The sequence below is a fragment of the Pseudochaenichthys georgianus genome, chromosome 20, assembly GCF_902827115.2.
Source record: "Pseudochaenichthys georgianus chromosome 20, fPseGeo1.2, whole genome shotgun sequence".
Classification (NCBI taxonomy): Eukaryota; Metazoa; Chordata; class Actinopteri; order Perciformes; family Channichthyidae; genus Pseudochaenichthys; species Pseudochaenichthys georgianus.
In genome coordinates, this window is record NC_047522.1 from 8,797,012 (window position 1) to 8,823,610 (window position 26,599).

Here is a 26,599-nt window from a genome sequence, read left to right on the forward strand (position 1 = left end):
TTTTTTCCTGAAACTTTCAGAATCTCTTTACACTGAGGGGACACATGTTTATGTATAAAAGACATTTTGCATAATCGGTGACCTTTAATTCGTATTGGCATGTCTGCTGCAGCTTTAATCATGTGGATTGATTTGAAGGGGAATTCATCTGAAGAGTGATGTAACTATTTGACTCTTTCCAGTGGGAACAATGAAGAAGCTCTCCCGCAATGCTTTTGTTGCAATCTACATTGCCTCGAATGCTCTCAGAGGTTGTTTTTCACATGTGCTTTGGAAGATGATAGAACATCTCCCAGGTTGCACCGAGTGGGTGGAGGTGAGTTTTTGTGAAACGGCTGTGTGAGAGGTGCTTGTTTTCCCACAAGAAGTCTCCAGGGGATTCCCCTCCCCTCTCACTGCTGTAAACCAGCATCACCGTGCTGCTGATGGACGTCTCTGTTTGGCAGGTGCTCATATCCTTGGCGCCTACTGTTGCCCATAGCGATGAGGCTGTCAGGGCAAAATGCCTTCTAAGAGTGCAAGAGAACATTATATTTCACATTATCTCAGAACAATAGGCCATTTCCTGCTCGCTGCAGGACAGAAAGGCAGATCAGGGGCTGCCAAGCTCAAGGAAGGGAGGAGAGGTTGGCGTCTGAAGGGGGAAACTGTACGAAGTTGATGAATTGTTACGTAGGTGGTTCCAGAATGGGTGCAAGCTAAACCAAGCTGCCAGTTAGTGTGGGCAAGAACAGAAAGTGTGTTTCAGGTGAAATTTGAACAGAAACACACAGCAATGCATTTCTGAAAATAGCACGAAATAAGGTCTGTGGTTGACACACATTTAATAGACGGATCACGTTTTGTTCAGTCGGATAATCTCCACATGTCTACTCTACTTTTATAATTTTCTAATCATAAATCTATCGATCATAAATCTACCGATTAGAAATGTAATTTCTTTTTTGTCGAAGGAACCCATGCGCAGCTTACTTCCGGGTTTTAGGTCGCGTCACTGTGGCACTCTATACCATAGACATACAGACGCACGTTGGGGTTAAGTGTCTTGCCCAATAACACCTGTTTTATATTTTAGGCTGCAAGGGCTGGGATCAAACCTCCACTCTGATTGGTTGATACTAATTTACCCGCTGAGCTAGCCTGTACGCTGTCACAGAACTGCCCGTAGACTTCAATTATATTTACAGTGCTGTTGTAAGCTAGCTGGTCAATCTGACAGATTTTAACACATCGTGTTAACACAGAAAACAACTTGGAGGTCAGTCGGGGTCACTGGCTCCCCCTCTACCCCACCCAGATTCCTCCAGCTATTTAGCAAAGGCGCCAAATGCTTTGCAATTCTGGAAATACCTTTTCACTGAGAGCTCTTTCTCTCTTTCAACCCTTTCTCTGGGTTGCATAACTGCTCTTGTGTTGTATTATTGAAACGTTTGGCTTTGATTAGAGCAGCAGATGAAACGGCTAAATGCTAATGTGTGATTTCCCAGGGGGCCGCCCGGTTTCATGGGCTGCAGGTGTTTGTAGGGGAGGAGGAGGGCTTTTAAAGCGCATCAATGCCAATTACGCCCTGTATTGTTTATATTTTCGTTTACTCATCGGAGCAGGTAAGCACTTCAGGTTTGCTTCCTAAGTATTTTCGTGGTGCCTGCGGAAGCCCTTTACAGTTGGTATTGAACCTCTTCTCCTGTGAGCTGTTAAAATCAGTCAGGCATTAAATATGAGTAATGTTTGAAGCACCACAGCCTCTTCTTGGCTTTGCTCTAGCAAGCAACATGTTATTGATTATCTTGATGGACGCAAACCCTCCCACATATCAGCCGTAGGTCATAGATCTATTGTTTTCTTCTCAATAAGATCCGTGATACCTGAGCATATTTCAACATTTGCGCATCGTAGGTCTAAGGTGATTCTGCTTTGCATTTATGTCGAGATATGTTTTTACAGCTCTGGGTTCAGAACAGCCAAAGGCTCCCAGCTGTTTGATATCCTCTGAGTAAACTGGGTTACCTTCAGGATTATGCATCACAAATCCAAGGTGAGTAACTCTCCTTTACTGTCCCGTTTAACCCTGTCACTCTTTTGAATCCCTCCGTCTTCATCTTTCTGGGATGGACTGTTCTTTTTTCTGCTGTGCTGAGCAGGAGGGCTGAGCCTCGCGGCTTCCTTTCCCTTCTCCTTCATTTAATTTTTTCTACAATACATCGGGGCAGATTTATCACCTTGCACCGTTTTCTTCCCGAAAGCGTCGGAAAAGGAGGGGAATTATTCCTGGGTCCTGACAGGGGGGCCTCAGGGTGGTGGGCAAGGGTGGGGAGATGTGTTGTGAAAGAACGAGAGAAAGAAGGAAGCAAAGTGGATGCTTGAGACAGGGTTTGAAAAATGTGACTCAACTCTGCCGAGGAGAAAAAGGGGGATGAGTATAATTGATTCTGACGACCCGAGTCGGATGGCAGTCTTCCCCAGGGGGGAGACGGTGAGCTGATCCCAGCCGGAGTCACCATTGTAGGGGGAAGGGGCAGGGGACAAGACAGGGGTGGACATGGAGGTGTGTGGAACCAACACATCCTCACTCCCAGGTCGGCCTATGTTGACGTTATGTCAAGTGCCCTGTGTCGGCTTTTTCCAACGCAAGAGGGGGGCGGCCGTGTCGGCTTTTTCCAACGCAAGGGGGGGGGGCGGCCGTGTCTGCTTTTTCCAACGCAAGGGGGGAAAGCCCTTAGCGTACATTTTCAACTTTCCGGGATGTCCATAGGCATATAGCCTAGCTCCCTAAACGTATGTTGTAGACGGCTTGAGATCGCGAGCGAATTCTACCTGAAGATCCATTCTCACAGCGTTTATCAACCTTTTTCTTACTCAATATCAAGCCACACTTATTGTTTTTACTTATTTATTTTAATTAAATAATGTAGGACTTTTGTTGCCTTCAGTTATGGGGAGAGTCGTTTTTTCCTTCTAATTTTGTATTCTTGTCTAAACCACACACTGTTATTTACTCAACAATAACACATAATTATCCTTGTGTTTATTTATTTGTTTGATTAATAAACACAAGTTGGAGTCCGTCAGGACCGAGGGTCGGAGCAGCTCATAGTAGCCTATGTTGCTTTAGAGAATTGTACACCCAGAAGTAGGCTAAGTATTCTCTCCGCTTCGCTTGACAAACCCATGGATGTATAATAAGGACAAACCCTGTGATAGTCCTCAAGCTCTGTGATTGGATGTTTGAGTGTGTGCCGAGGGTTACGCCGAGGGTCGAACAGCACTTTGAAATGGGATGGAACCACGGCAGACTGTCCAAAACTGGATTTGAACGGTCCACCCCGTCCCCCACCCCGTCCCCAGAACTACACATGCTGGCTATTGTGTGTTTCGCAAAAAGGTTTAACTTCTATGGTACGTCTCTGGGAATTGTAGTTTTAAAAGACGTTTTCATATTTCCCATAATAAGAAGTTGCCAGTATTAAACTGTGTACATCCCTGGAGGTTTAGGGGATAGGAAACACTCACATTTAAAACATATAATTAATGAATGGGTGAAAATTGCTTGTGCCCATAATGGGCAGCATTAATATCCACATGACAGCTAAGGTCAGAAGAGCTTTATTTAACAGCTGGTTTTATGTCTGTGACCCCTCCTGTTGTTAATTGATAAGCCTGAAACATGCACTTGTCAAGGTTCAGAGGCACATTTTGCAAATATGGCAGTAGCCATCGATCATCTTAAGATAAGATATACTTTATTGATCCCAAGTTGGAAACATTTGCGTTACAACAGCATGTGTAACAGTTGTAAATATGCAGTGGTGTTTATTTGTAAATAATTTAGTATAATCACAAAAATTCTGTGTTTTATTTAATAATTCTGTGTTCTTTATTTATTGAATGTTCAATACCTGACAAGGTCGGAGATGAAAAACTTGGGTCGCAGGTTCCTCAACAGTGCATTATAAGACATCTATCAATATGTGTGTACCTCCACCATTAAACTGTCCTATTCTGCACATTTCTTATACTATCTACATACATCTTATAAGAGTATACTACATATGTATAATATCAGTTAAAATAAGTGCTTAAACATACAGTAGTTAACATTGCAGGAAAGCAATATATTAGTACTTTGTCAGGCTTAATATTTATACCCCCAAAGCTTTTTTCTTACTCAAAATAAGACCTTAACCTAAAGTATTCTTTAATGTTTAAATAAAGCCTTATTAGTTTGTCGTCTGTGTCTCAAATAAAATTAAAATAACACATTTCAATAACGTGCTTTAACCACCCTTTCTATCAGCTTTGCACCGTTATGGTGTACATACATTCAAAATGGCTGAGGTGAAGCTCTCTAGTGGAGAATATAGAATTTTCAATAACACTTCCTCAAGAGCGAAATCCAACGTCTGGGAGGCTTTTGGTGTCATCCTAGATGGAGAAAATAACCAACATCCCACGCTTTTTGAGACAAATATGCAACTGCGTGTGTTAATTGCACGTTTTCACTACTCATATATAGGCTAGGCTATGCGGGTTTGGGTCGGGTTGCGGATCTTGTGCCGACGGGTCTGTTCGGGTTGCGGAACTAATTGGCAATATGTGCAGGTAGCGGGCGGGTTCGGTATTGCACGTCGCGGGTGCGGGGCGGGAGCGGGTCTTGAAAATCAGACCCGTGCAGAACTCTGCATCAGGCACCTTCAAGTTAAACAATACTACAGTAAACAATTAACACAGTAGGACTACATTATGTGGATTAAACCACATTTATTTTGTTAAAAATCAACGAAATATGATTTTGTTTGAATGATTAAATGTCATCAGGCACCTTCAAGTTAAACAATCAGGTGCACACTTTAATGTGCCGCCACCTCCGGACTCGGCTTGACTCGGTTTAAAGAATGCACAAATGTGTTTAATCGTTTATGTCAGATATGTACTAAGTAGCCTAAATAAATTTGTTCCTGCTCAAGATTAGATTCAACTTTATTGTTATTGCACATATTGCAGGTACTGAGACAACGAAATGCAGTTTAGCTTCTAACCAGGTGCAACAAGCAGCTAAAAGTAATGTGCACAATACTACAGTAAACAATTAACACAGTAAATGATGTGGATTAAACCACATTTATTTTGTTAAAAAGAAACTAAATATGATGATATGCGATTATTTTTGTTGTTGTAAACTCATGTGGATTACATTTAGTGCATTCATTTCAACTCGCGAACATATGATACATTAAATGAGGATGAAGATTGAAAATCGTTTGTTTGAGCCTGGATGCATTTCCTGATCTAAAAACATAGCGATGCTTTTGTACTTACGCCAACGTGAATTAAACATTATTTTGTTAAATAAAAACATGGTGATGTTTAGTAAATGATTACATGTCTCTTATTTAGCACAGAATATGATCCTATCTGTGACATATGGATCTTAACAAATATCCGCTATATCAGATACCTGTAGATCAGCTGTTTATTTCACATGAGTTCCAGTGTGGCAGCTTTTCACGGCTCCCCCTGGTGGATCCATGATCCATTGCAGCTGGTTTCATTATAATTAAATGTATTTATCAAGGGGGCGTTTCAAGTCCTGCGGGGGGGGTTTTCCTTTTCAGCAGGGGCCCACGCCGTGCCGATCATGGACCCGCACGGGTAGGCATCTGAAATGAAGCGCTACATCTGTATAGGCCTACCAATATACTGATTGGATCAAATATAAAAGTCAGCCGAATTAGTATTGATACTGCAAGGAGACTTATATTGTGAAGACAAATTGAAGATTTTGTTTAATTGCTGATATATTTATGATCCACATCACATATTCAGTTTCGGCGGCAGTTATTCCTGTTTGTCTAGAAGTCTTCTCATCAGGGCTCTATAAATAGTGAACTACGGCACGGCAGATATGTAATATTTAATGCAGCCGAACCGTTTATTACAATGCCGTTATATGATTACCTCCTAAGAGAAAAGCAAGCAAACTCGGAATAAAGTATTATTTTTTTTTTTAAATGTTTTCGTATTTCACATCAACAGGAAGTCCGGTTAACTAAAATGTCCGTCCGGAACAATAATGTGGGTGAATAATGTCAATCACCACATTACACACATCCCTTCACATTTTAATTTACATTAAAGTATTTCGTGAGGCCTTCTAAAATGTTTTTAAATATAATTAGGGTTGTAGTTGAAGAGTTTGTAAATGATTGCACAATCACTTAATCGCACAACGGCACGTCCATTACAGATTTCACTATTCTGAGCGCCTACTCTCCCCATAACTGACGGCAACAAAAATCCTACATTATTCAATTAAAATAAAGAAGTAAAAACAATAAGTGTGGCTTGATATTGAGTAAGAACAAGGTTGATAAACGCTGTGAGAATGGATCTTCAGGTAGCATTCACTCGCGATCTCAAGTCGTCTACAACATACGTTTAGGGAGCTATATAGAAGCCTATGGACATCCCGGAAAGTTGAAAATGTACGCTAAGGGCCGCCCCCCCTTGCGTTGGAAAAAGCCGACACGGCCACCCCCCTCTTGCGTTGGAAAAAGCCGACACAGGGGACTTGACATAACGTCAACATAGGCCGACCTGGGAGTGAGGATGTGTTGGTGGAACATATAGCTCTGCCTGTTTTAAATATACACACACACACACACACACACACACACACACACACACACACACACACACACACACACACACACACACACACACACACACACACACACACACACACACACACACACACACACACACACACACACACACACACTCAACACAGTAAGGAAACACATCACCTTCCTGTCATGCTTTGAACAAAATGCACTGAATCCAGGCCACCCTCTTTACTCGATTCAATTTTTAGTTAACCGCATTACATATGCATGAGTTAATTGACCTATCAAATCAGTGATGGGAATCTCCCCACTTGTCTCTTTTCTTGTCTTAATTGCAGGTGGGAGTGAGGAGAAACAATGGTTGGATAATGGGTTTCAGCTCTCAAATCAAAACTTCACTTTCTCTTACACACACAATTCTGTGCAGAGGAACCTTCTTCCTCTTATTAGTCCACGCCCACGGCTCCATGGAGCCAGACTAAATAAATAAATTACTGATTCAGATGCCTGCTTACTTGCTAACCTTGTTAGCTTTTGCGCTACAGCAAACAGAAACCTCCTTGTTTGTGTGCGTGTGTGTGAGTGTCTGGTTTGATTGTATTGACTACTGTTATATCCGTGTGTATGCTCATATTAAGGGTCCATTTCTCTTCCAGCAGGCCTCATTCATTAACCTTGTGTAAGACTGCTCAGTGAATGTAGGTTACTGCTCAGGCAGACATAATTCCCTGAAGGCGAAGAGAGGCATTAGCATGCCGTTATCTTGCCACATTCCCTGGAGCTAAGATGACTCCAGAAAGATGCTCTCTGTCTCATATGAATTTGTCTGGACACACAATCATACAGTAAGCTACCACACACACACACACACACACGAACGCACACACACAGGTAACAAAAAAAGAAGCGGATGTCAGAGCAAAGAATGAGGACAGGAGTAAAATAGGCCCATCCTGACAGAATAAAGACAATCGCACCTTTTCATCAGCCAGATGTTTTGATCTGAGCTGATTTTGTTTACACATCAATCATGGAGAAACATGGGACGGGGCAGAATCAGCCCTTTATCCTGACAGACTTTACATTGAGTGGATTGAGGCTCAGAGAGTTATATGAGAAGAACGGAGAGGATTGGAACAGATGGCAGGAGTCCCCCTGGGCGAATGGCGCCTACCCCGCTGAACGCTGGGAGCCCTTGACCATCTGGACCAAAAGGCAATGAGCAGCACCCTGTAGCGGATTCCTCATCCAAGTGACATGGAAAAGAAGAGGCGTGCACACTGGGTACAATGTCACCAACATGATGTCCATCAGCTTCATGTCAGAATAAGGTGTACCACATGCACTCATGTTGAATGATCAGATTTACAGGAATGAAGGGCACGCTGGGTTGGAGGTTTAAATCGTTTAACTGCTGATTCTTCCTGGCACATCATACACAGATACAGTTTGTCTTGAAGACCATGTTGTCCCATGCCAAATCCCCCCAAAAAATATTTTCTATGATAGATGCAAGGAGATCTCTCAGTACTCATCGATCTGTCTATTCATGTAGGAACTTACTGGAACGTATGAAGTTGGAGCAGTTGGTTAAGCTAGCTCCTTTGGCAGAATCAAAAGCATATTCTTGTTTTGGCGCGGTTAGCTGTCCAGTCGCCTGTAATTGCTGAAGAGAGCATGACAGATTGGATCCAGTCGGAACAGGAGAGATATATATATATATATGTATTGAAGGTAGTTAATGTAAACCAGAGACTGAGTTGCACACAAAAGTCTGATTTTCATATGAAAGTTTTATTCTTAAGGGGGGCTTACTCAATCCATCCATCCATTTATGTTATCTAGCCTGACATTAAATGTAGAAAGTGTTGTCAGACCGATTTATATATATATTAAAAAATATATATATATAAATAATTTCTCATGTCTTGTCATGCAGATCATTAATACTTTGTCTGTGTGTATTAATGTTCTCTGCATTCTGGTAGAAAAAACAGTTTATGAACATTATTAAGTATTATTAGACTTTGTCATATGTTATGAATTATGACACACACACAACACGCCACAGTTTGGATGATACCACACTAGAAAATACCCTGCACTCATGCTTGTACATACGTTCACATGATTTAAATACACATAAGCAAGGCCAGAAGCAGACTGTGAATGATCAACAACAGAAGAAGCAGAACGTTTTGCAAAGAACCTAATGAAAAAAACTTCAAGTAGATATTTGGTTGTAAATCAATGATTGTTAGTGGACCTATCATGCTATATTTGAATAATATATTGTAGGGCCACACCTATATAAAACATGTCTGTGAAGTTTTTTTTTCAAAATACCAAACAGATCATGCATTTTAGCCATGCCTCATTTCGCTCTATTTGCTCTATTCCAGCCCTGTCTTCACAAGGGCTGATTCTGTGACAAATGAGCTGCAGCTGTCCACGCCTCCCTGCAAAGGAGGGGGGTGAGGCACGAGCGTCATGTTACCATGCTGTTACCATGCTGTTACCATGCTGTTACCATGCCACGGCAACCTCTCATTCCCCTGATAGGTGGAGAGTTGCCCATATAGGCGGAGCTCCCCGTTTCTGACATCAGAACAATTTAAAATCTGTATCAGTCTGTATCAGATCCGTTGCAGCCCCGTTTTTAGAGATTTGGGTATGGAGGAAAAGAGAGAGGGTTGTGTTTTCTGATACTTGGTGAGTTCCCTGACACACCGGGCGGGGAATCATATTCATGTATAAAATACGTACACAAGTGCATTTTGCATGATAGGTCCCCTTTAATATATTGCAAGGTGTAATTATGAGACTTCAAATAAATTCAGATTAACGCTCAAAAGTGGGCGTGGCTTACCAATACAGAGGAGTAGAGGAATATTGACCACCATCCATCCCTCGTTAGTGATGTCCAATAAGGAGATCATCCTTTAGGGTCATCACTGAGGGACACTTTGTCACAATGTCATGTACAAATGTTTTATGAAACTAATATTTATAGCAATTTGAGCGTGTGACACAGGTTTGGAGAGGCACATCAAAAAGTCATACAGCTCATACAGAACAGAGTGTTGCAGTAATGTACCTGCGCCTGCTTATCCTCCTGAGGTGTCTCCATCCCTGCTCCATTTAGAGCCGCAGCTCGGAATCGGATCGATGCCTTTCTCCAGCCGCTCGTCATCAATTATTCACCTGATCAGCCCTGCTGCTCATTAGATGACTAATCTGGGAGGGTGAGGAGAGTCGGGACGCTTTGAAACCTGAGACCGAGAGGCAGCAGGGAAGGGAAGGGCGGATCACATCTCCAGATCCAGAGAGATGGAGGCAGAGTTCATAGATGTGGGATTACCGATTTGTACATCTAAGTCCTGACATCCAGGAGGGTTTATAAATCTTTGATGAAACCATAGAATCACTTTGATGAATGTGCACACGTATCACCAACATATTGCACGTGCCTATGAAGGCTTCACGGACGTTAGTGTATTAAGACAGACTGGCAACAGAGCATGAACAGTGAGAAGTGAGAAGGTGGGAGTGAAGCCTCCATTAGCCAAAAGATTGCATGTTGCACTCACATTACACCCCACCTAGGTTGTTCTCGAGAACATCTGTGGTCAGTGTGGGTCACATTTTTACTGTGCCATAAATCTCCCTTGGCGTTCTCCCAGTGACGCCAGTTTTGTTATTCTCCATCTCCCTGAAATGTTGTTTAGCGGTCATGTTTCCTTCCTGCAAAATCAGTGTCAAATGAAATAGCAAAACAGGTACGCAGTATTATATACTGCTGTTTTCATAAACTCACCTTCCACCTAACACTTCCAGGTAGTGCTGAAGGGGGTGTAGCTCAAAGAAAAAAAACAAGAGAAAGAAAGAGAGCAGTTCTCCTTCTTTCCCACTCATCATGTACAAGCGGGGGAAGGGGGGTGGCTTTGATCTCCCATGTCCCCCTGAGAGCCACAGTGAGGTGGGAGTGCGGTGTGATGGCTGTGGTACACGTTAGCTCTGATTAAAGGGAAATATGCATCACCGTATAGCGCTTTCCTTTTTATCTGTGCCTGCGATGTGGTGCGATGGCGACACTAGATTGGGTCCCGATATGTTCTGATGTCGCAGCTGTATCTGTGTTCAGCCGGAGCTGAAAGCCACCTGAAGTTGAGTCCCTCTGATTTGAAACCTTTTGAGTCCGGGTAGTAGTTTGAAGAAGTTGAGTTGCTGAGGTTGTTTTGTGTCGGGAAGTTGCCGTTTCTCTTGTGCTGTGGCTTGTTTGAGTAGCGGCAGAAATCACAGCCTTTGACCTTTGTTACAAGGTCATGTGCCTCCAAATCAATTAGAGCCTAGGACCGGCATTCCACACCGGTGTGGCAATGACTTCCAGGGCACGGCGAGTATTTGGGCATGACAGCATAGGAAACAAATAGGAAGTGCATTCTCTTAATTTATGTTAGTGGATTAGAAAAAGGGTGGTTTATTTTTGCTCTAAATCCATCATGTCAGGCAGAATAAAAGATACACAAAGGGAAAATTGAGATCAGAACTAATGTCATCTTCATTCATTAAATATGAAGCCATCACAAAGCAGGCAGCCATTGTTTTTATGGTTTTTTTGGAACATGGAAACCTTTCTCTGAACCTGCAGTCTTCAAAAATGTCATGTTGCATCTCAAAACAAATGTTGGGATTGCGTGGTCTAGCTACTAAAAGAGAGGTGTGCATTAAAACCAAAAGGTAGAAACACATTGGCACTCACGTTTGATAGGGTTTTGATGCTAAAGAAGACTGGTGGGAGGGCTGTTAGGAGGGGAGGAGCATATGTAAGGCATATGAAGGCTCTTAAAAGCTAACCCACTTTGCTTGACCCTGCACACATGCACACACCTTGTCAGAGTGAATTATCAATTAATTCCAATGAATACACAGTGACCCATGCTCCTGTCTGTCTCGGCCCAGCACTCAATCGGCCCTTTATGCTACAATAGACGAGACATTCACATCGGCAGGGTATTAAGTGTGTTTGAGGGTCAATTTATGTAGCTATTTCTTTTTTTTTACTTAGGTTGAAAATATTAGTTAATTCATCTGTTGAGATGCAATTGACAGGCACTTATTCATCATAAATAAAACACAAATTGAAAATGTTTTCATGGGTTAAGAAATAGTGTTGGGCATTTGTTCTGCCTTTAGCCGACATATTGTACAAAAAAAGATGAATAACTAAAAGTAATAAATAATTGTGAGTGGCAAAGGAAGTGTTACATTTATTTTCTTATTTTCCATGCTCAGTTAAAATAGATAATATACGAGCTAGTAGACACATCACCTCAGAAGTTATCTTTCAAAGGCTTGTAGCCGCAGTTAGCAATCTTAACAGTGCTCAACATTTTACCCAAGTGAAACAAACTGTATGACACCAAACGTTTTACAAATAAATCCTAGCTGGGCGAAATGCTTTTTGTGTAAACAGTTCTGAATTGCATTAAATGCATGACACTGGATACTTGGCAAGGACCTCTAAGACTTGAAATGTCTTGAACAAAGCACATCTTTATTTTCACAAACATCAGATTCTTCAGGTACACAAACAGTCACAAGCACAAACACTTTCAGTCTTTTTTTTTGGACACACTCAACATATTTAGTGAGTCAAACACATCACATAACCTAACGTGGGGCTTTTCACATTCCGACTTGTGCTGACAGTCATGGTATGGTTCTCATCTAACTGAGGAAATAAGAGTCTGACCCTTAATTCTGTCACTTCCTGGTTTGTGTTGAGGGCTTGAAAACAAAGGACAGTTCATTGATGAACACTCAAACACAGCATTCAGAAACTGTAGATGACCCACTAAGTGTGACACATCAGTGCTTTTCCCTTCATTCACAGTCCCACGTTTTGTGTCGGACACATAAGGACAACTCTTCATGGCTTTTCTTGCCAGTAGGCAATGATATATTCATCTCTTGTTACCCTCCTTCCATATGACAGAACACAGCAGCTGATTCACTAGTTACTCTATGTAAATATATATATTTTGTCTCAATATATCTATATATTCTATCTATGGATCGCATATATATATATATATACTTTTGGTAGGGTTCTGAAAACATTCAGGTACATTCACTTGACCCTGTGATGTTTTTTTTTCTTCATATGAAAGATAAACACAGATATAGTAAGCAGAGATACTTGCCATGTAGTAATGGCCTCCCACCAAGAAAAACAAGACATTAAGCATCCCCAAACTTAGAAGAAAAAACATAACAAAATGTCTCAGTGCTGGTTCTTTAAGGACCAACAACAAGCATAAATATACTAAAAGACCTCTGTATTAATCTAGAGTATAAAATAGCATATTATCTGGACTTGACAACAGTTTATAATAACTCTAATAGAGTCTGTGTGCACACAATTTCACAGGTGTACAAGAACTGGCAACAACAGGTAGGCAATTTGATGGTTTCCTTTGCGTAAGTCAACAAAAAATATTCTGTTAGTGGTTAAAAAGCTTGAATGCAAAACTCACTTCTACAATCACTAGTGTGAATAGACCTTGGCATATCACAGAATACACAAAAAGGCAATACTCTACAAGTCAGGGGGTTGAATTTGGCCTACGGAGGACCATGTTGACAGTAAGCCCTACTATGCATGAACATTGTTTTTTCAGAAGGCCACAAGGATGTCACTTGGGTGCTGGTTAGGAAAGTGTTCCTTTATGGGTCTGGGTTGACAGAGGACCCTAATACTGATCTTAAATCGGCTGTAAAAGTTCAAGTCATAACTAAATATTATTTTCCTGTTACAGGAGCAATATTACATTTAGGCATTGTGTACACTTACTGTTTTATTTTAACCAGTAATAACCCAAGGCCAATAGATAATTGTCAGCCATTGTGACATTAGATAGTGTGCCCCTGTTACGAGATTTACATTTCTTATTATTTTGCAAAGGGTCAGTGCATCCAAACACATTTTCTCATAGTGGAATCTAACATAGCAAATTTGGTAGTATCAGATTATAAAATGTAGATACATGGGATTTTGTTGGTGCTACTCAGAGTACTATACAACACTTATTTTCCTCTGGATAATCCACAGATTAACGCGGACACAGCTTCTGCAATGAGATGTTTTATAATTAAAAAAATGTAAATTATTCTTTGTTTGGAGATAGAAATATCTGAGCACATAAAACCATATATATATATTTCTGAATGGCTAGATACCATAGAGATTAAGTGAGTTGACCCTTTAACAGTATTACTGTGTCAGCTAGGTTATAATTACCCTTTTATTACGATTTAAATAAGAAGTAGAAAAAAATAATCCAACGGGACACACATCTCCAAACAAAAAACCAAACAGTGCAATCTAAATAACATGAAAATCAATATTGTTTAAACATTGGATTATCTTTCCTTGAGAGAATGTACCTTATGAATTGTATCACAAAGATATTTTCTTTGCTCCTGGACCAAGACAAATGTGCCAACTGGTGAAATATGAAACTAGTGATAAAAGTTATAAGAGAAACTCTCCATCCCTGTATAGCACATTTTGTATGTGTGAGAAGTAACAGTAAAGGGCTCCATGCCCATCCAGGACTAGGCTGGATAGTGTGGGCTTGGAGCAGGAGTGTCGAGATCCCCCTCAGCCTCACCTTCTTCCAGGACGGAGTAGGAGCTCAGTGCGTCCCACAGAAGGCCTGGCTGCTCACAGTGGTGGCGACTCCTCCAGTGCTCCATAACTCCGTCTTTAGTGTCCAACACCTCGCTGCAAAGCACGCAGTTGAAGACCGCACCTGCTGCAAGGACGCCAAGTCTTCCTCCGGCGCCTTCTGGTGAAGAGAGGGTCACACTATCCTCCCCCTCTTGGCCATGGTGGTGGGACATGATGTGCCTCTTAAGTTTGGAGAAGGAGACAAACTCCTCGTTGCAGCTGCCGCACTTGACCAGGTTGCGCTTCTCATTGAGTTGACGCCAGTAGTGGGCAGCGTGCTTCACCAGCTCGTTTTCAGCCTCCCGGCCACCGCGCAGCTGTTGACCATCATGAAGTGGAACCTGGATCTCCTCCCCATGCACATACAGCAAATGCATCTTCATGTCGGCAAAGGTGGGAGTGATGGCTTGGCAGCGGCCACATTTTATCTGCAGCTCCACAGGGTCTTCCCGATCCTGCTCATCTGATGGCTCTGAGTTGGCCCTGAGGAAGACGATTTCAAACGTTAGTACGACAGTTTAAAAGAAGTCAGGTAATCAATATGTTTATTCAGCCACTATAGATTGTGCCATCACTGCATAAAACCTGCAACAATTACGTAAGTGCTCAATCAATATTAATCTTACCCCTCTACTGACAGGTCATCCTCGTGATGGCTGATGGACGGCTCCACGGTCAGTACCACCTTGTGAACCTCTCTCAGGTGACTGAAGTAAACCCCGACATATCCAAAGGACTTCTCGCAGAACTCACAGCACAGAGACCGACGTGGGCGTACCTCGGAGTGGTGAAGCTTCATGTGGGTGCTCAGGCTTCCAGAGTGAGCGTACGCCTTGCGGCAGACTGGGCAGGCGTAGGGCCGGCTGTTGGTGTGACTGTTCATGTGGCTCTGGAGGTGATGCTTGAACTGGAAACAGCGGCTGCAGGTAGGGCAACGGTGAAGCGGACGGCTGCTAACGAACACTCTTGTTTGCGAAGCACCTTTCAGTTGTAGGGTCACTGGGGCTGTTGGGGGAGGACTGTCCAGGGCCTTGGTTGTTGTAGTGGTAGGGAGTTGATGATCGAGTACAAGCTCCTGTTCTTGGGCATCTGGAGTAACCGTAGGCAAACTAACCAGTTGGGGAACTGTCTCCATGACCAACATGGGCTTGGGTCTTATGCTGCGGTACTTCTTTGAAATATCAACTTCTTTTTGTTTAGAGCCTAGAACAACTGCTGGCGGTTTCTCTGGGACTCTTCCACGGAAAAAAGACAAAGACCTCTTCTTTCTGGCTTCAAATGCCAAGATGTCCTCCATTGTCTTTCTCTTCCTCCCCCTCTTCTTACCAGGTGGGTTCTGCAGGGATCCCAACACAGGCATGAGTGTGGTCTTTGAGTTGGGCTGAAGAGTGGAGTTTGGGACCTGGTTCTGAACCAAGGCTTCAGATGTCTCGAGGGTCTTGGATGTAGGATCTACGGGGCTGGTGAGTCCTGTCTGGCTAGAGAAACCCTTCTTCTCTGGAGACAGATTGCAGAGCTGGGCAGCTGGGATGAGGGTATTCTTCATCTTAGAGTAGGGCAGAATGGGCAGTTTACCCTTTGGTGGGGACGGGATTATCTGGACTGCTTTGCTGAAGATGGCTGAGGACAGGACAGTGATACTGCTCTGGGGTTGGGCTACAGCAGAATTAGATTGGCACAGCCTCATTGTAGTCTTGCTTTCCTCAAGGGACTTACTTGGGGAGCCTTTGACAGCAGTAGGGGGGGTACTGGAGATTCTGAATAAGACTAGTTGTAGCAGGTCGTTCAGAGCAATCTGGTGCTCGCTCTAACTGAGAACCCGGGTACAGGACTGCATTGTCTGGGAGAAGAGCAGTGACGGAGATATCAGAGGAGGCTGGGTCAATCAGAATCACCTGCTCTGAAGGCTCTTCTTTGGGCACTACGATATCCTTTGTTTGCTCATGTTGCTTTATCTTCATAACTGTTGGCCCACAGGAAGCTGACATGGATTGTGCTGAGGCCGCAACCTTGGGGACCGTTTTTGCCCTGGCAGCCAGTGGTGGTGGTGACTTGACCTTATCTGTGGTCCCCTTGCTTCTCATTGGCTGGTATCTGGGAATGGGCAATTTTGGGTTTGTTTGAGCTTGCTGCTGTTGTTGCTGTGGTGTCTGAGAGGAGACAGAAGGGGGAAGTGCCACCAGAGAAAAAGTGCCATCCTGACCTGCTATTTGCATCAGTGCATAGTTTTGGGTGGGCACAATGATGGACTTGGGGCTAGTGGCGGTGGCAGCCTCAGGGAGGGCAGAGGGAGGCTGGCAGGACAGGACCGCAGGGGAGGGGGAGGGCGCCACGGCCGGGGCCTTAGGGGCGATGCTCCTGAACTGAAGGCTCTTCATCTGAAGGCCTGGACTCACTGGCTACCAACTGGAAGACAAAAGAAACAGAATGTTGTTAGATACAACTCTGAGACAAGATAGCCTTTTTTGCTCCAAACATTTCTAACCCTTGACTTCTAACCTCAAGATTCCACAGCTACTGCTCAAATGGGAATACAGTATGATTGCTGTTTTAAATGTATTTGTTCTAACATACTAAATAGGAATAATTCAGAAGGTTACTTCTGAAAGATGGCAAGATCATGAGAGAGAATGTAACCTCACCGCACAAGGCCTTAGTGTGTTGATGATGTCATTGCTGTTCAACCTAACGGGAGAGAAGCCAACATTGTATAAACATACTGTCGTCAATACAAGCATCTGCACAAGTGTGACAAGCTGTCCTATTACCCATGTCTCCCTGGTCACACACAGCACACTCACTCTCCCCCGGGCTAAGGACAGACTGCCCCCTTTGATTTCGGCTCAGCATGTAGCCAAGGTACATGCTGGGGCTCTGCGGGGGGGCTCCTCATACCCCCCCTCACTTCCTGGAAGGATAAGCCAGTGGACCGTGAAAGCTGCCCAACGGCAGGATCTTTACAAGATGAAGAGGGGTCCCCTCTCATCTCCCCCTCCACTGACCAGCACTGCAACCTGGCCGAAGGCTATGAGGATGCCCCTGAAAAAAGCCCTGAATTTACTTTATCATCCCTTGTTCACAAACAACATTTCATGGTTATCCAACGGGGATGAGGCTTTTCCACTCTGTGGATTGCCATTATGACTGTGTTGATACAAAATACCGCTGAAGTCTAAGGGGAAACTATAACCTCATAGTGAGGTTTTAAACAAGACTATATTATATAAATCTACCGTACGTAGTTTCCATCCATCAATCAAAAGCCACAGATATTGCTTTAAAAACAAAGGCAACATTCCCTTTATTTATATCAATACTGAATCTTTATATCAAAAGGAGGGAGAGATTACAGAGAAGTGCTTCAAAGGGCCTAATTGTAAACAGACTGAGGTTTAAATTTCACATTAAGGCCCCGCTTTCAATAGCAGCGTTTGATACAGGCGTTCCAACTCCACTCTGTAATAATAATGATCAGCATAAAGTGCAACAATCTGGAGGTGTCACAAAAGGCAATATTCAACAACAGAATGTCTCAATATAAAAAAAAACATTGTATTCATTTTCAAAGAAGTCTGGGCAAGACACTTTATACATTCAAAAAGAAGGAAATCAAATAAAAACTGCAAAGGGCATATTGTTTAACAGCTGGATGTGTTTCAGTGCGGAGAGATTATTTATACAGTACCCCTACCGCATTACGACTCCATAAAACTGGAGATATTCCTTCTCTGTGTGGATAGTTGACTCCAGTTTGACCGTGACTTTGGCTGAACACCGAGCGGAATAAAACCCTGGGATGCATGTTCTGCTGGACATTTTATGTGGCTATAGAAAAGTGGGAGATTGGGGTAGAGGCAAAGCTTGGCGATTCATTCTACCATGTGGAAGTTTTCAGTTGGACATGAGGGGGGGAAAAGGTGTGTATCAACAGCTGGAGACGCAGCCAGTAGGCCTATAATCCTTTTGTCACAGATGATCCAGCAGACGCTACCTGACACCAAGTAACTCCACACAAAAACAAGATCAGCTTTAATATATCCCATTGTCGCATTCCAACTGGAAAATTATATAAATAGAAGTGGAGGGTCGGATAACTTTAATTCTTCAGGGCATCAAACATTCTACAAAAATCAAACCATTTGATACTACACAATAAGACCATTTTACTTTGATCCTCATTATGCTAAGAAGGTAGAAGATACGGAAATAGTCTGTCCCAACAATCTTTCTCATTACGAGGCACATTTTTTCAGCAAGGTTATCCAACATCTAATCTGATCATGTAAACTGATGTTTCTATCGTATCTCTTGCGCTGCTGTGTCTACAAGCTTCTGTACACAGATGTGTTTGCACAGATTGACTGATGCCATCATGACGAGCATGTGGCAGGAGGGAGTAGAAACAGAAAGATACAGAAGAAGGAATATGCAACAACAGAACATAATGATGGGCAGGATATGATTTATTTATCATCTTCTAGCATGCTATACTAGCTAATAAACACAAAATACAGCTGATATTGTAGGTATTCATTATGTCTGCACTGAATTAACTTTGATATGCTGGTGGCACTAGGTATCTGGAGGACATTTGGATGATTAAAATATGCCTTTAAAAGAATTGAATCCTAATCAATATTTACTGGGAACTATTTGACCATACTTTTACTACAGCCAAAGCATGTGAGCGACATGGAGTGGTGATCATTGCATCCCATCGCTCATGGAGCTGCTAGATGGTCAAATGTGTATAGGAGAGATGGAAAAGGGTAAGAAAAGGCTGCTTTCCACTGCATCTGTCACTGATTCTGACCCGAGCACTGACTTCCAGAGGCCCTGAAGCAACTGATTTAACATGCACTCACACTGAGATCTACTATTAGAAATACGCTGATACAACAGACGAGAGTCTGTGATGAAGACAGCCTCAGGCAACACACAGTTTTCTTTAATATACAGCATGGGGCATGGACAAAGTCTCCTTCACTAGTCTAGGCTGCCATCCATCCATCCATCCATCCATCCATCCATCTTCTCCGTGGTCGGGTCGCGGGGGTAGCAGTTCCAGCAGAGAACCCCAAACGTTCTTTTCCCTGGCGACATCAACCAGCTCTGACTGGGGGATCCCAAGGCGCTCCCAGGCCAGCGAAGACATATAATCCCTCCACCTGGTCCTGGGTCTACCCCTTGGTCTCTTCCCAGCTGGACGTGCCTGGAACACCTCCCTAGGGAGGCGCCCAGGTGGCATCCTTACTAGGTGCCCGAATCACCTCAACTGGCTCCTTTCGATGCGAAGGAGGAGCGGTTCAACTCCGTGTCCCTCCCGGATGACTGAACTTCTCACCTTATCCCTAAGGGAGACGCCAGCCACCCTGCGGAGAAAACCCATCTCGGCCGCTTGTATCCGCAATCTCGTTCTTTCGGTCATGACAGGTCTCTGCTGCCAAATATTGCAATTTGAAAATGATACCCTCCACCTTCAATTTCCATTATTCCTCTCTATGAGAGTCCTCTCTTTTCATACTTTGCTTCCCCTTTTAGGAAGCCTCTCAGTGTGGCTCTATCTGCATAATCAGTATGTTAACAGCTCTCCTTCTTCAGTTCAGGCACATGGGAGAGGATCGCGTGAAAAAGGGAACAAAATAAAGGAGAGAGTAGAAGAAGGGAAGCCTTTTTTCAATTGTGGATAGACCAGTGACTGTCATCATTCTCTGTTCTCCTGAGGTGGTCTTTGTGCACAGTGAGGTGCGGAAGAAAGACAGAAACTGTCTGGAAGACAGCCAGAGCGCGACAGATGCTTAAATGCCAGAACTGTAAATATGCATCTGATCCAGACTCAGCAGGGAGAACAGCAGTGACAAAGTGTGTAAAGGTAGAGACAAAACAAAAGGCTATAATTCAACCTAGAGTCATTATTCATATACTAAAAAATGTAGGGGTAATTATTTTAGAAGCAAAGGGTTTCAAATACACAGCCATTGCAATTGATCAATAGTACATTGTCCTACATGTCTCAGAGGTCACTAGCATTAACCGAGTTACTGTTTCATTGCCTGAAAGTGCCCTCCATTGCAAACCTGTGTCTAACTAATTGGTACTGGGATCTGATGGGCCTGTGTCTCCTAAAGGGTATAACACAGTGGGGCAAGGGAAGAAAAGCACAGGGAGGTCACAGATGCTACTCAATCTGCCGCTGGATTTGAAACGCCAACCACTCTAATCTGACTGGGGTCAGAGGTCGGGGCTAGGGTGACGCAAAAACCTGGTTTGCGGGGAGAATTTGAGGCTGAGGGAGAAAGAGAAGAAGAAACAACGGTGGGGGTGATCCACAGAGACAGATTATCAGGTAAAGCCACAGGGGTGAGAGGTGAGGATCTGCTGTTTATGCTGGAAACAGGTCAGGGTTGAGCAGGAGGGCAGTGTTGGGACAGGCCAGGCATCCACCTGGAATGGAATGGTATGAAGTGAACTCCACAAGCTACACACACAGGTCACAAAACCTGGGCCTGAGTCACGTGTCCAGCCCAAACTGATGAGCTAACCAACAAAACAACCTGCTTATTGTTCGCCAGTAATGCAATTTATTGAGAGGGGAAAGCAGTGCTGTGTGAAATGTCAAAACATGGAGAGTGCTGAGTTTTGGTAGCATCCCTGCTGCTTTATCTGACTCTGTTTTGTCTTGCTTATGGCCAGCTACTGTTTAAACTGCAGTGGCTGCATTTTTCTCCCACAATAGGGAAAGGGAAGTAGTTTCTCTTGTGGTTGGTTTGAAAAAAAAATCAAATGTGAAGTGTTTTGAGGAAAGCAGAGCGGGGAGCAGAGTAGTGTGAGGTTTGTTATCTCCCTTGTAGGTGAGAGCAATGCTCATCTGGGACTCTGAGATAGAGCCTGGAGATGGAGGGGGTCTGGAATGAAGTAGGTGTGTGTGTGTGTGTGTGTGTGTGTGTGTGTGTGTGTGTGTGTGTGTGTGTGTGTGTGTGTGTGTGTGTGTGTGTGTGTGTGTGTGTGTGTGTGTGTGTGTGTGTGTGTGTGTGTGTGTGTGTGTGTGTGTGTGTGTGTGTGTGTGTGTGTGTGTGTGTGTGTGTGTGTGTGAGAGAGAGCAGGGTCTGAAGCGAAGGCAGTCATGGAGAAAATGAAATCAGTGTTTGCAGAGGTCCTTGTTTCATCCCAGAGCTCTGCTGAATGAGAAGGCCAAGGAGTCGGACAAAAGGTGAACGAACACACACCACGCAGAAACACACACAATGACTTTTTGGTAGCTGCTCCTATTGCCTTTTCACCCGAAAACCAGCAGTGAAAGGTTTGCAAAAAACAAACATTACAGCATCATATGGTATCACACACACACACACACACACACACACACACACACACACACACACACACACACACACACACACACACACACACACACACACACACACACACACACACACACACACACACACACACACACACACACACACACACACACACACACACACACACACACACACACACACACACACACACACACACACACACACACACACACACACACACACACACACACACACACACACACACACACACACACACACACACAGTATGTCATCCACTGTCACCTGAGCAAATCAATGCAACGGAGAAATCCATTCCAATTAGGATCCCGCTGCTCTGCCCTGCATGTGGATGTAGATTAATCGATATAGAAATCCCACCGCTAACCTGCCGTTCCTCTAAGAGAATACTGAGACTCCAGATGATTTACTTTCATCGACTTGCATCTTAGAAATGAGCAAATGAATTCACTCATCACTTCTTTTTGTATCTAAGCTGGTAGAAATGTTCAAAGGTTTAAAGAAATCAGAATAAGTGGTCACTACAGACAGGCTAGACCCTCAATAAAAACAAGGCAATGCGCTTTGAAGGCAGGATGCTGTAAACCCCTGAAACCAATGACCTTTGACCCGATGTCCAACAAGGCCATGTGTCATCCCCGGGAAGCTGTAACGTCTTCAATCATCCATGCTCACAGATGAACCAAATGAGCATAAGACACTCGCAGTCACATGCGCACAGATGACATGGCTGCCGGCTCGGAGTTGAGTGGCGTCGGCGTGGAGCCGAGGTGACAGCAGTGTGTCCAAGTGCGTGCAGACGTGTGTGTTCAAGGTCTCAAGTGTTAACGGGCTCGCCCCCCCCCTCAGGCAGCCAGCACTGTGTTAGCCATGCTCAACATAAAACCTTTTACCTGACCTTTGCCTCTGCCGTGACATTTGGAACCTTCTGAATAGGTCAAACAGGACTAAAGAGTGGTGGAAAAAGGCAAGGGAGTTGCAGGAGAAATAAATTGAAAGAGGAGAGGAATGAGGGCTGTCAGTGGAGGGAGGTGACAACTGATGTGCTTGGGAATATGTAGGAAAGACAAACATCAACTGCTGAGAATTCCCACAATCAAACCGTCGTGCAGAAGGGATATTTCGGAACCTTTTACTATCCCATCACTCAGTGCGAGAGAAAAATAGCAGTTTAAAATGCTGCTGAATTAATATCCGTGAAAAAACACTGGCAGAGTGAAATATTTTGTTTCAGAAATGTGCAGAGTCACTGATAACAGGAAGTTGCTGCAAGTACATTTTGCTGAGTGACCAACAGGAACAAGGCAGGAAATGACGATATGCTGGTAAGATTGCTACAGAAGTGCAAAAGCGGAAACTGGTGGATGCATGCTTTGGCATTGGAACACAAGGTAACCTTGTGTTCCAATGCCAAAGCAGATAAAAACATGGTGACCTCAGTCTGATGTACTGTAGATGTAGAGTGGAACAGGAAAAACAACTATTTGTCCTGGTTTGTTAGTTACTTACCAGTAGATTATTTCCCGTTAGATATAGGATACACATACAGTATCTTGACATGGTGTAGAAAAATAATTAACCTGGTTTAAGCAGCAGATTTACAGTGTTCACTGGTCACCCTTCTAAAAGCATGACCCTAAACATCGAAGCCATGTTCCCATTCCAGCTGGACAAGAGAATACCAAATAGAAATTCAGTTTGACCACCAGGTGAGTATGAGTTTTGGTCACAAAGACAAGCAACAAATCATCAAAACTTGCAAGAGGCACTCAACAGGTCTTTGGTTTTTGACAAATTCATAATTGGGGAGATATGCAATCATGTAACAGAGCCTATCCTCCATTTCTATCTAGAAAGTAAGAAAGTCATCTGGCAAGTTGTGTGACTTTTCAAAAGAGATCTAAAAATTGAACAGAGTCACGGATGTATGAACGCAGTTTAATTCTTCACAAAACTACATCCATCACTATTTGTGCGAACAGATGCAACACAATGGATGCCTTTGAGGAAAGACTGTCAAAAAGGCAGCCCAGTTATACAGCTTTTCATGAAAGCAGGAAGTAAAGACCTCTGTTTTTTTGTGTAATCACATCTAAAGGCAAACAGTTTGAACATTCTCTTAAAGCATAACACAACCGTAAAACTGGAATGGTCATCAAAAATGCTTGAAATTGGACATAAAACACATCAGTGTTTCCCCTATATACAAATAGTGGCGGCGCAGCGCCGCTGCTGAAATATGCGCGCCGTTGCTTGGAGGCACTAGCCAGGTTTTTATTTAATTAAAATAATAATAAGTGGCGACCCTTTTTCATTTTTGATGAAAGTGGGGGATGTTGGCTTATCAGGCGCCCGCAGCTCACAGCCAAAGTGCGAGCGTGGGAGCGAGAGAGGGCGCACCGGTACCGGCGCTGTTGTTATTAGAATCTGGGGCTAGCAGCGCTAACGGATATAAGAAGTAGATGTTTCTACAACCAGGGTGGAGGAGAGCTCTCATGTCAGACTGAGAGGCTCAGTGAGGTAAAGGACTCTGAGTGTTTAGATAGTTAATTTTCGTCTAAGTCATCTCAGTGGGTCTCAAACGTTTTGACCACAAATTATGTAAACACATATTTCCAAGGTACTCCTTTATATTTATTAGGATAAATAAAAACAGGTTTGAAATCATTCCAATGTATACTATAGGACAGTAAACAAAAATATTGTTTAAAGTTGGAGAGATACAAAAATATGCATTTAATAAATAAATGTTAACTAGGTAAAATAAGATATGAATGAACAACAAAAATAAAATAAGTTACATTTATTTGTTATTGGCTATGGTAGGTTATTGGTTATGTTCACATACTTATTTGATTATTAAAATGTAAACGATCTTTTTCATATGGGTGTTTAGAGTTGTACCCCCTAGGTCAGGTCTCTAGTAATTGTCTGCTCAAAGTGCACCAGATTGAAGCATTTTACTTTAAAATGTTCAAAAAAATCTTTCCGGGGGGGGCATACCCCCTGACCCACCTAGAGGATGTGACGTCCACACCCCAATTCAAATATGTTCATACAATACTGAATACATTTGAAGCAATTTTGACGTATATTACCTATGTCAATACGTTTCTGTTTTTTAGTGTATTGTCTTTAGTAGAGATTTTTCATTTATTCTTTATATATAAAATCTCGCCTAGAGCAGCAAATTGTCTAGAACCGGCCCTGGTACTAGGCCTCAAGACGAGCCTTTCTTGTGCTGGCAGACACATAGAAACAAATTGGCGGGGCGCACTTCGCACGTGCACACACTAACAAATTCTACGCGGTCCGCGCTCACATTATGCTGGGCCCACGTGCCTTAGCACCGCTGCTATGACTCCATCCTAGGGGAAACACTGCACATAAAGTAGGACATGGGGCTTTAATTACGAAGCGTCAACACAACAGGTAAACACTGCACACAACACTTATTTGATATATCTTGCCCTTATTAATCAGATAACATCTAAAGAAATCAAAGATGTTACATCCAGTGCGGAAGCAAACAACCTGACCTGTCCATTTCTATCCAACACCCTTCTTTCTTTCTTGCTACTTCCCTGATTTATTAATCTGCTCTTCCATCCCTACTGACAGACATGCAGTGTGATAAACATATACTCACAAGTAAACCTTCAAAACTCCCCAGATAAGGACTGCAAATATTTTTTGTTCATGTACACCCTGTCGAGGAAAAGTGATGCCACCGCAACCTCGACTGGGACACTAAGATAACACCTGCGTTCCCGGTCCCACCTTAATGATCACTCAACGCAATGGGAGAACTTTAATGGGGGCCCTGGAAGGAAGGAAGCTGCCAGCTTGCTAATTTTAGGCACTCTGCATCTCAGATGAAACGCTGGAAAAGGCAGAGAGGAGGCGTGGAGAGGCGGGAAATTTCTCTGTCTCTCACTTTCTCGACTTTCTGCCTCGTGTCTTTCTAACTATCATTACCCCCTGCATCCGCTACGAGTCTCACAGCTCTTTGATTCTCTGAATCATCTCTCCCTCTCTTCCTGTTCCCAGGCCTTCCTCCCTCTCTTGCTCTTCACTGGCTTTCTCCGTCTCTTTCTCTCCTTTTCCCGACTCGCTCTTTCATTCTCACCTCCCTTCCCTTCTGCCGGTACCTGAGTAAATAAACAGTGTTGTGTGGGATGCTAATTAGAGCAGGTTCAGGGACGTGACGAGCCCAGAGACAGATAAACAGCAAGGTGGGGAGGAGAAGAGATGAGATGCAGGGGGTGGGGGTGGAGGTAACCCACCCCAAGGGCAACACAACACAGACACAAACACATCAGCTTAGCGGTGAAGGACAGACAAGAGTGGTTTTGGCTTTCAAGCCAAGTTAGGGCGGCTTTGAAGCGAAGGGTAGAGAACTTTGAAGGGGTTGCGATAGAGTGAAGGGCACTAGAAGCGAAAAAGGGGCACGTGATGGAGCTTCAGCCACGATGAGGGGAAGAGGGAAAGTCGTGCGAACTTCCTTAATGATGGCTGCTCCTGGTAAGAGATCAAAAGAATATGCAGATGATCCCAACGGTTTCTTCTCCTGTTGAGGTGAGCCTGGGCTTCTAAAAGCAGGTCAATGTGAGGCAGCTTGTTCTTATTTAACATAAGCTGTCCTTTCCAGGGGGAATAAGCTGCTGGATATGCAGGTGAGAAGGTAATGTTACAAAGGAGAGGTGAACACAAACAACTGCTGACACTAGGGGGTAGCTTGTTGTAGCTCTACACTGTCAAAGCAAAAATAGAACTTCTATTGAGATCAGTTGCACCTCAATGCTTTTGAAGTAAATCATGAGCTACACCTTATGTGACATAACAGAAGTGCAGACATGAGACTTGGAATATCCTTTGCTGACTTGAAACTTGAAGCTGCC

At 43.4% G+C, this 26,599-nt stretch overlaps 1 protein-coding gene across 1 annotated transcript in view; it reads right to left on the minus strand.

Annotated features, from left to right (window-relative positions):
* Positions 1–12,159: 12,159 nt before the first annotated feature.
* The window catches only part of LOC117465672 (zinc finger protein 438-like), a 54,039-nt gene continuing 39,599 nt past the window's right edge, over positions 12,160–26,599 (minus strand). Inside the window, 3 exon segments of the mRNA XM_034108634.1 lie at positions 12,160–14,841; positions 14,985–16,102; positions 16,104–16,764. Of these exon segments, the coding sequence (XP_033964525.1) occupies positions 14,244–14,841; positions 14,985–16,102; positions 16,104–16,736 (2,349 nt within the window). The 5' untranslated portion in view covers positions 16,737–16,764 and the 3' untranslated portion in view covers positions 12,160–14,243.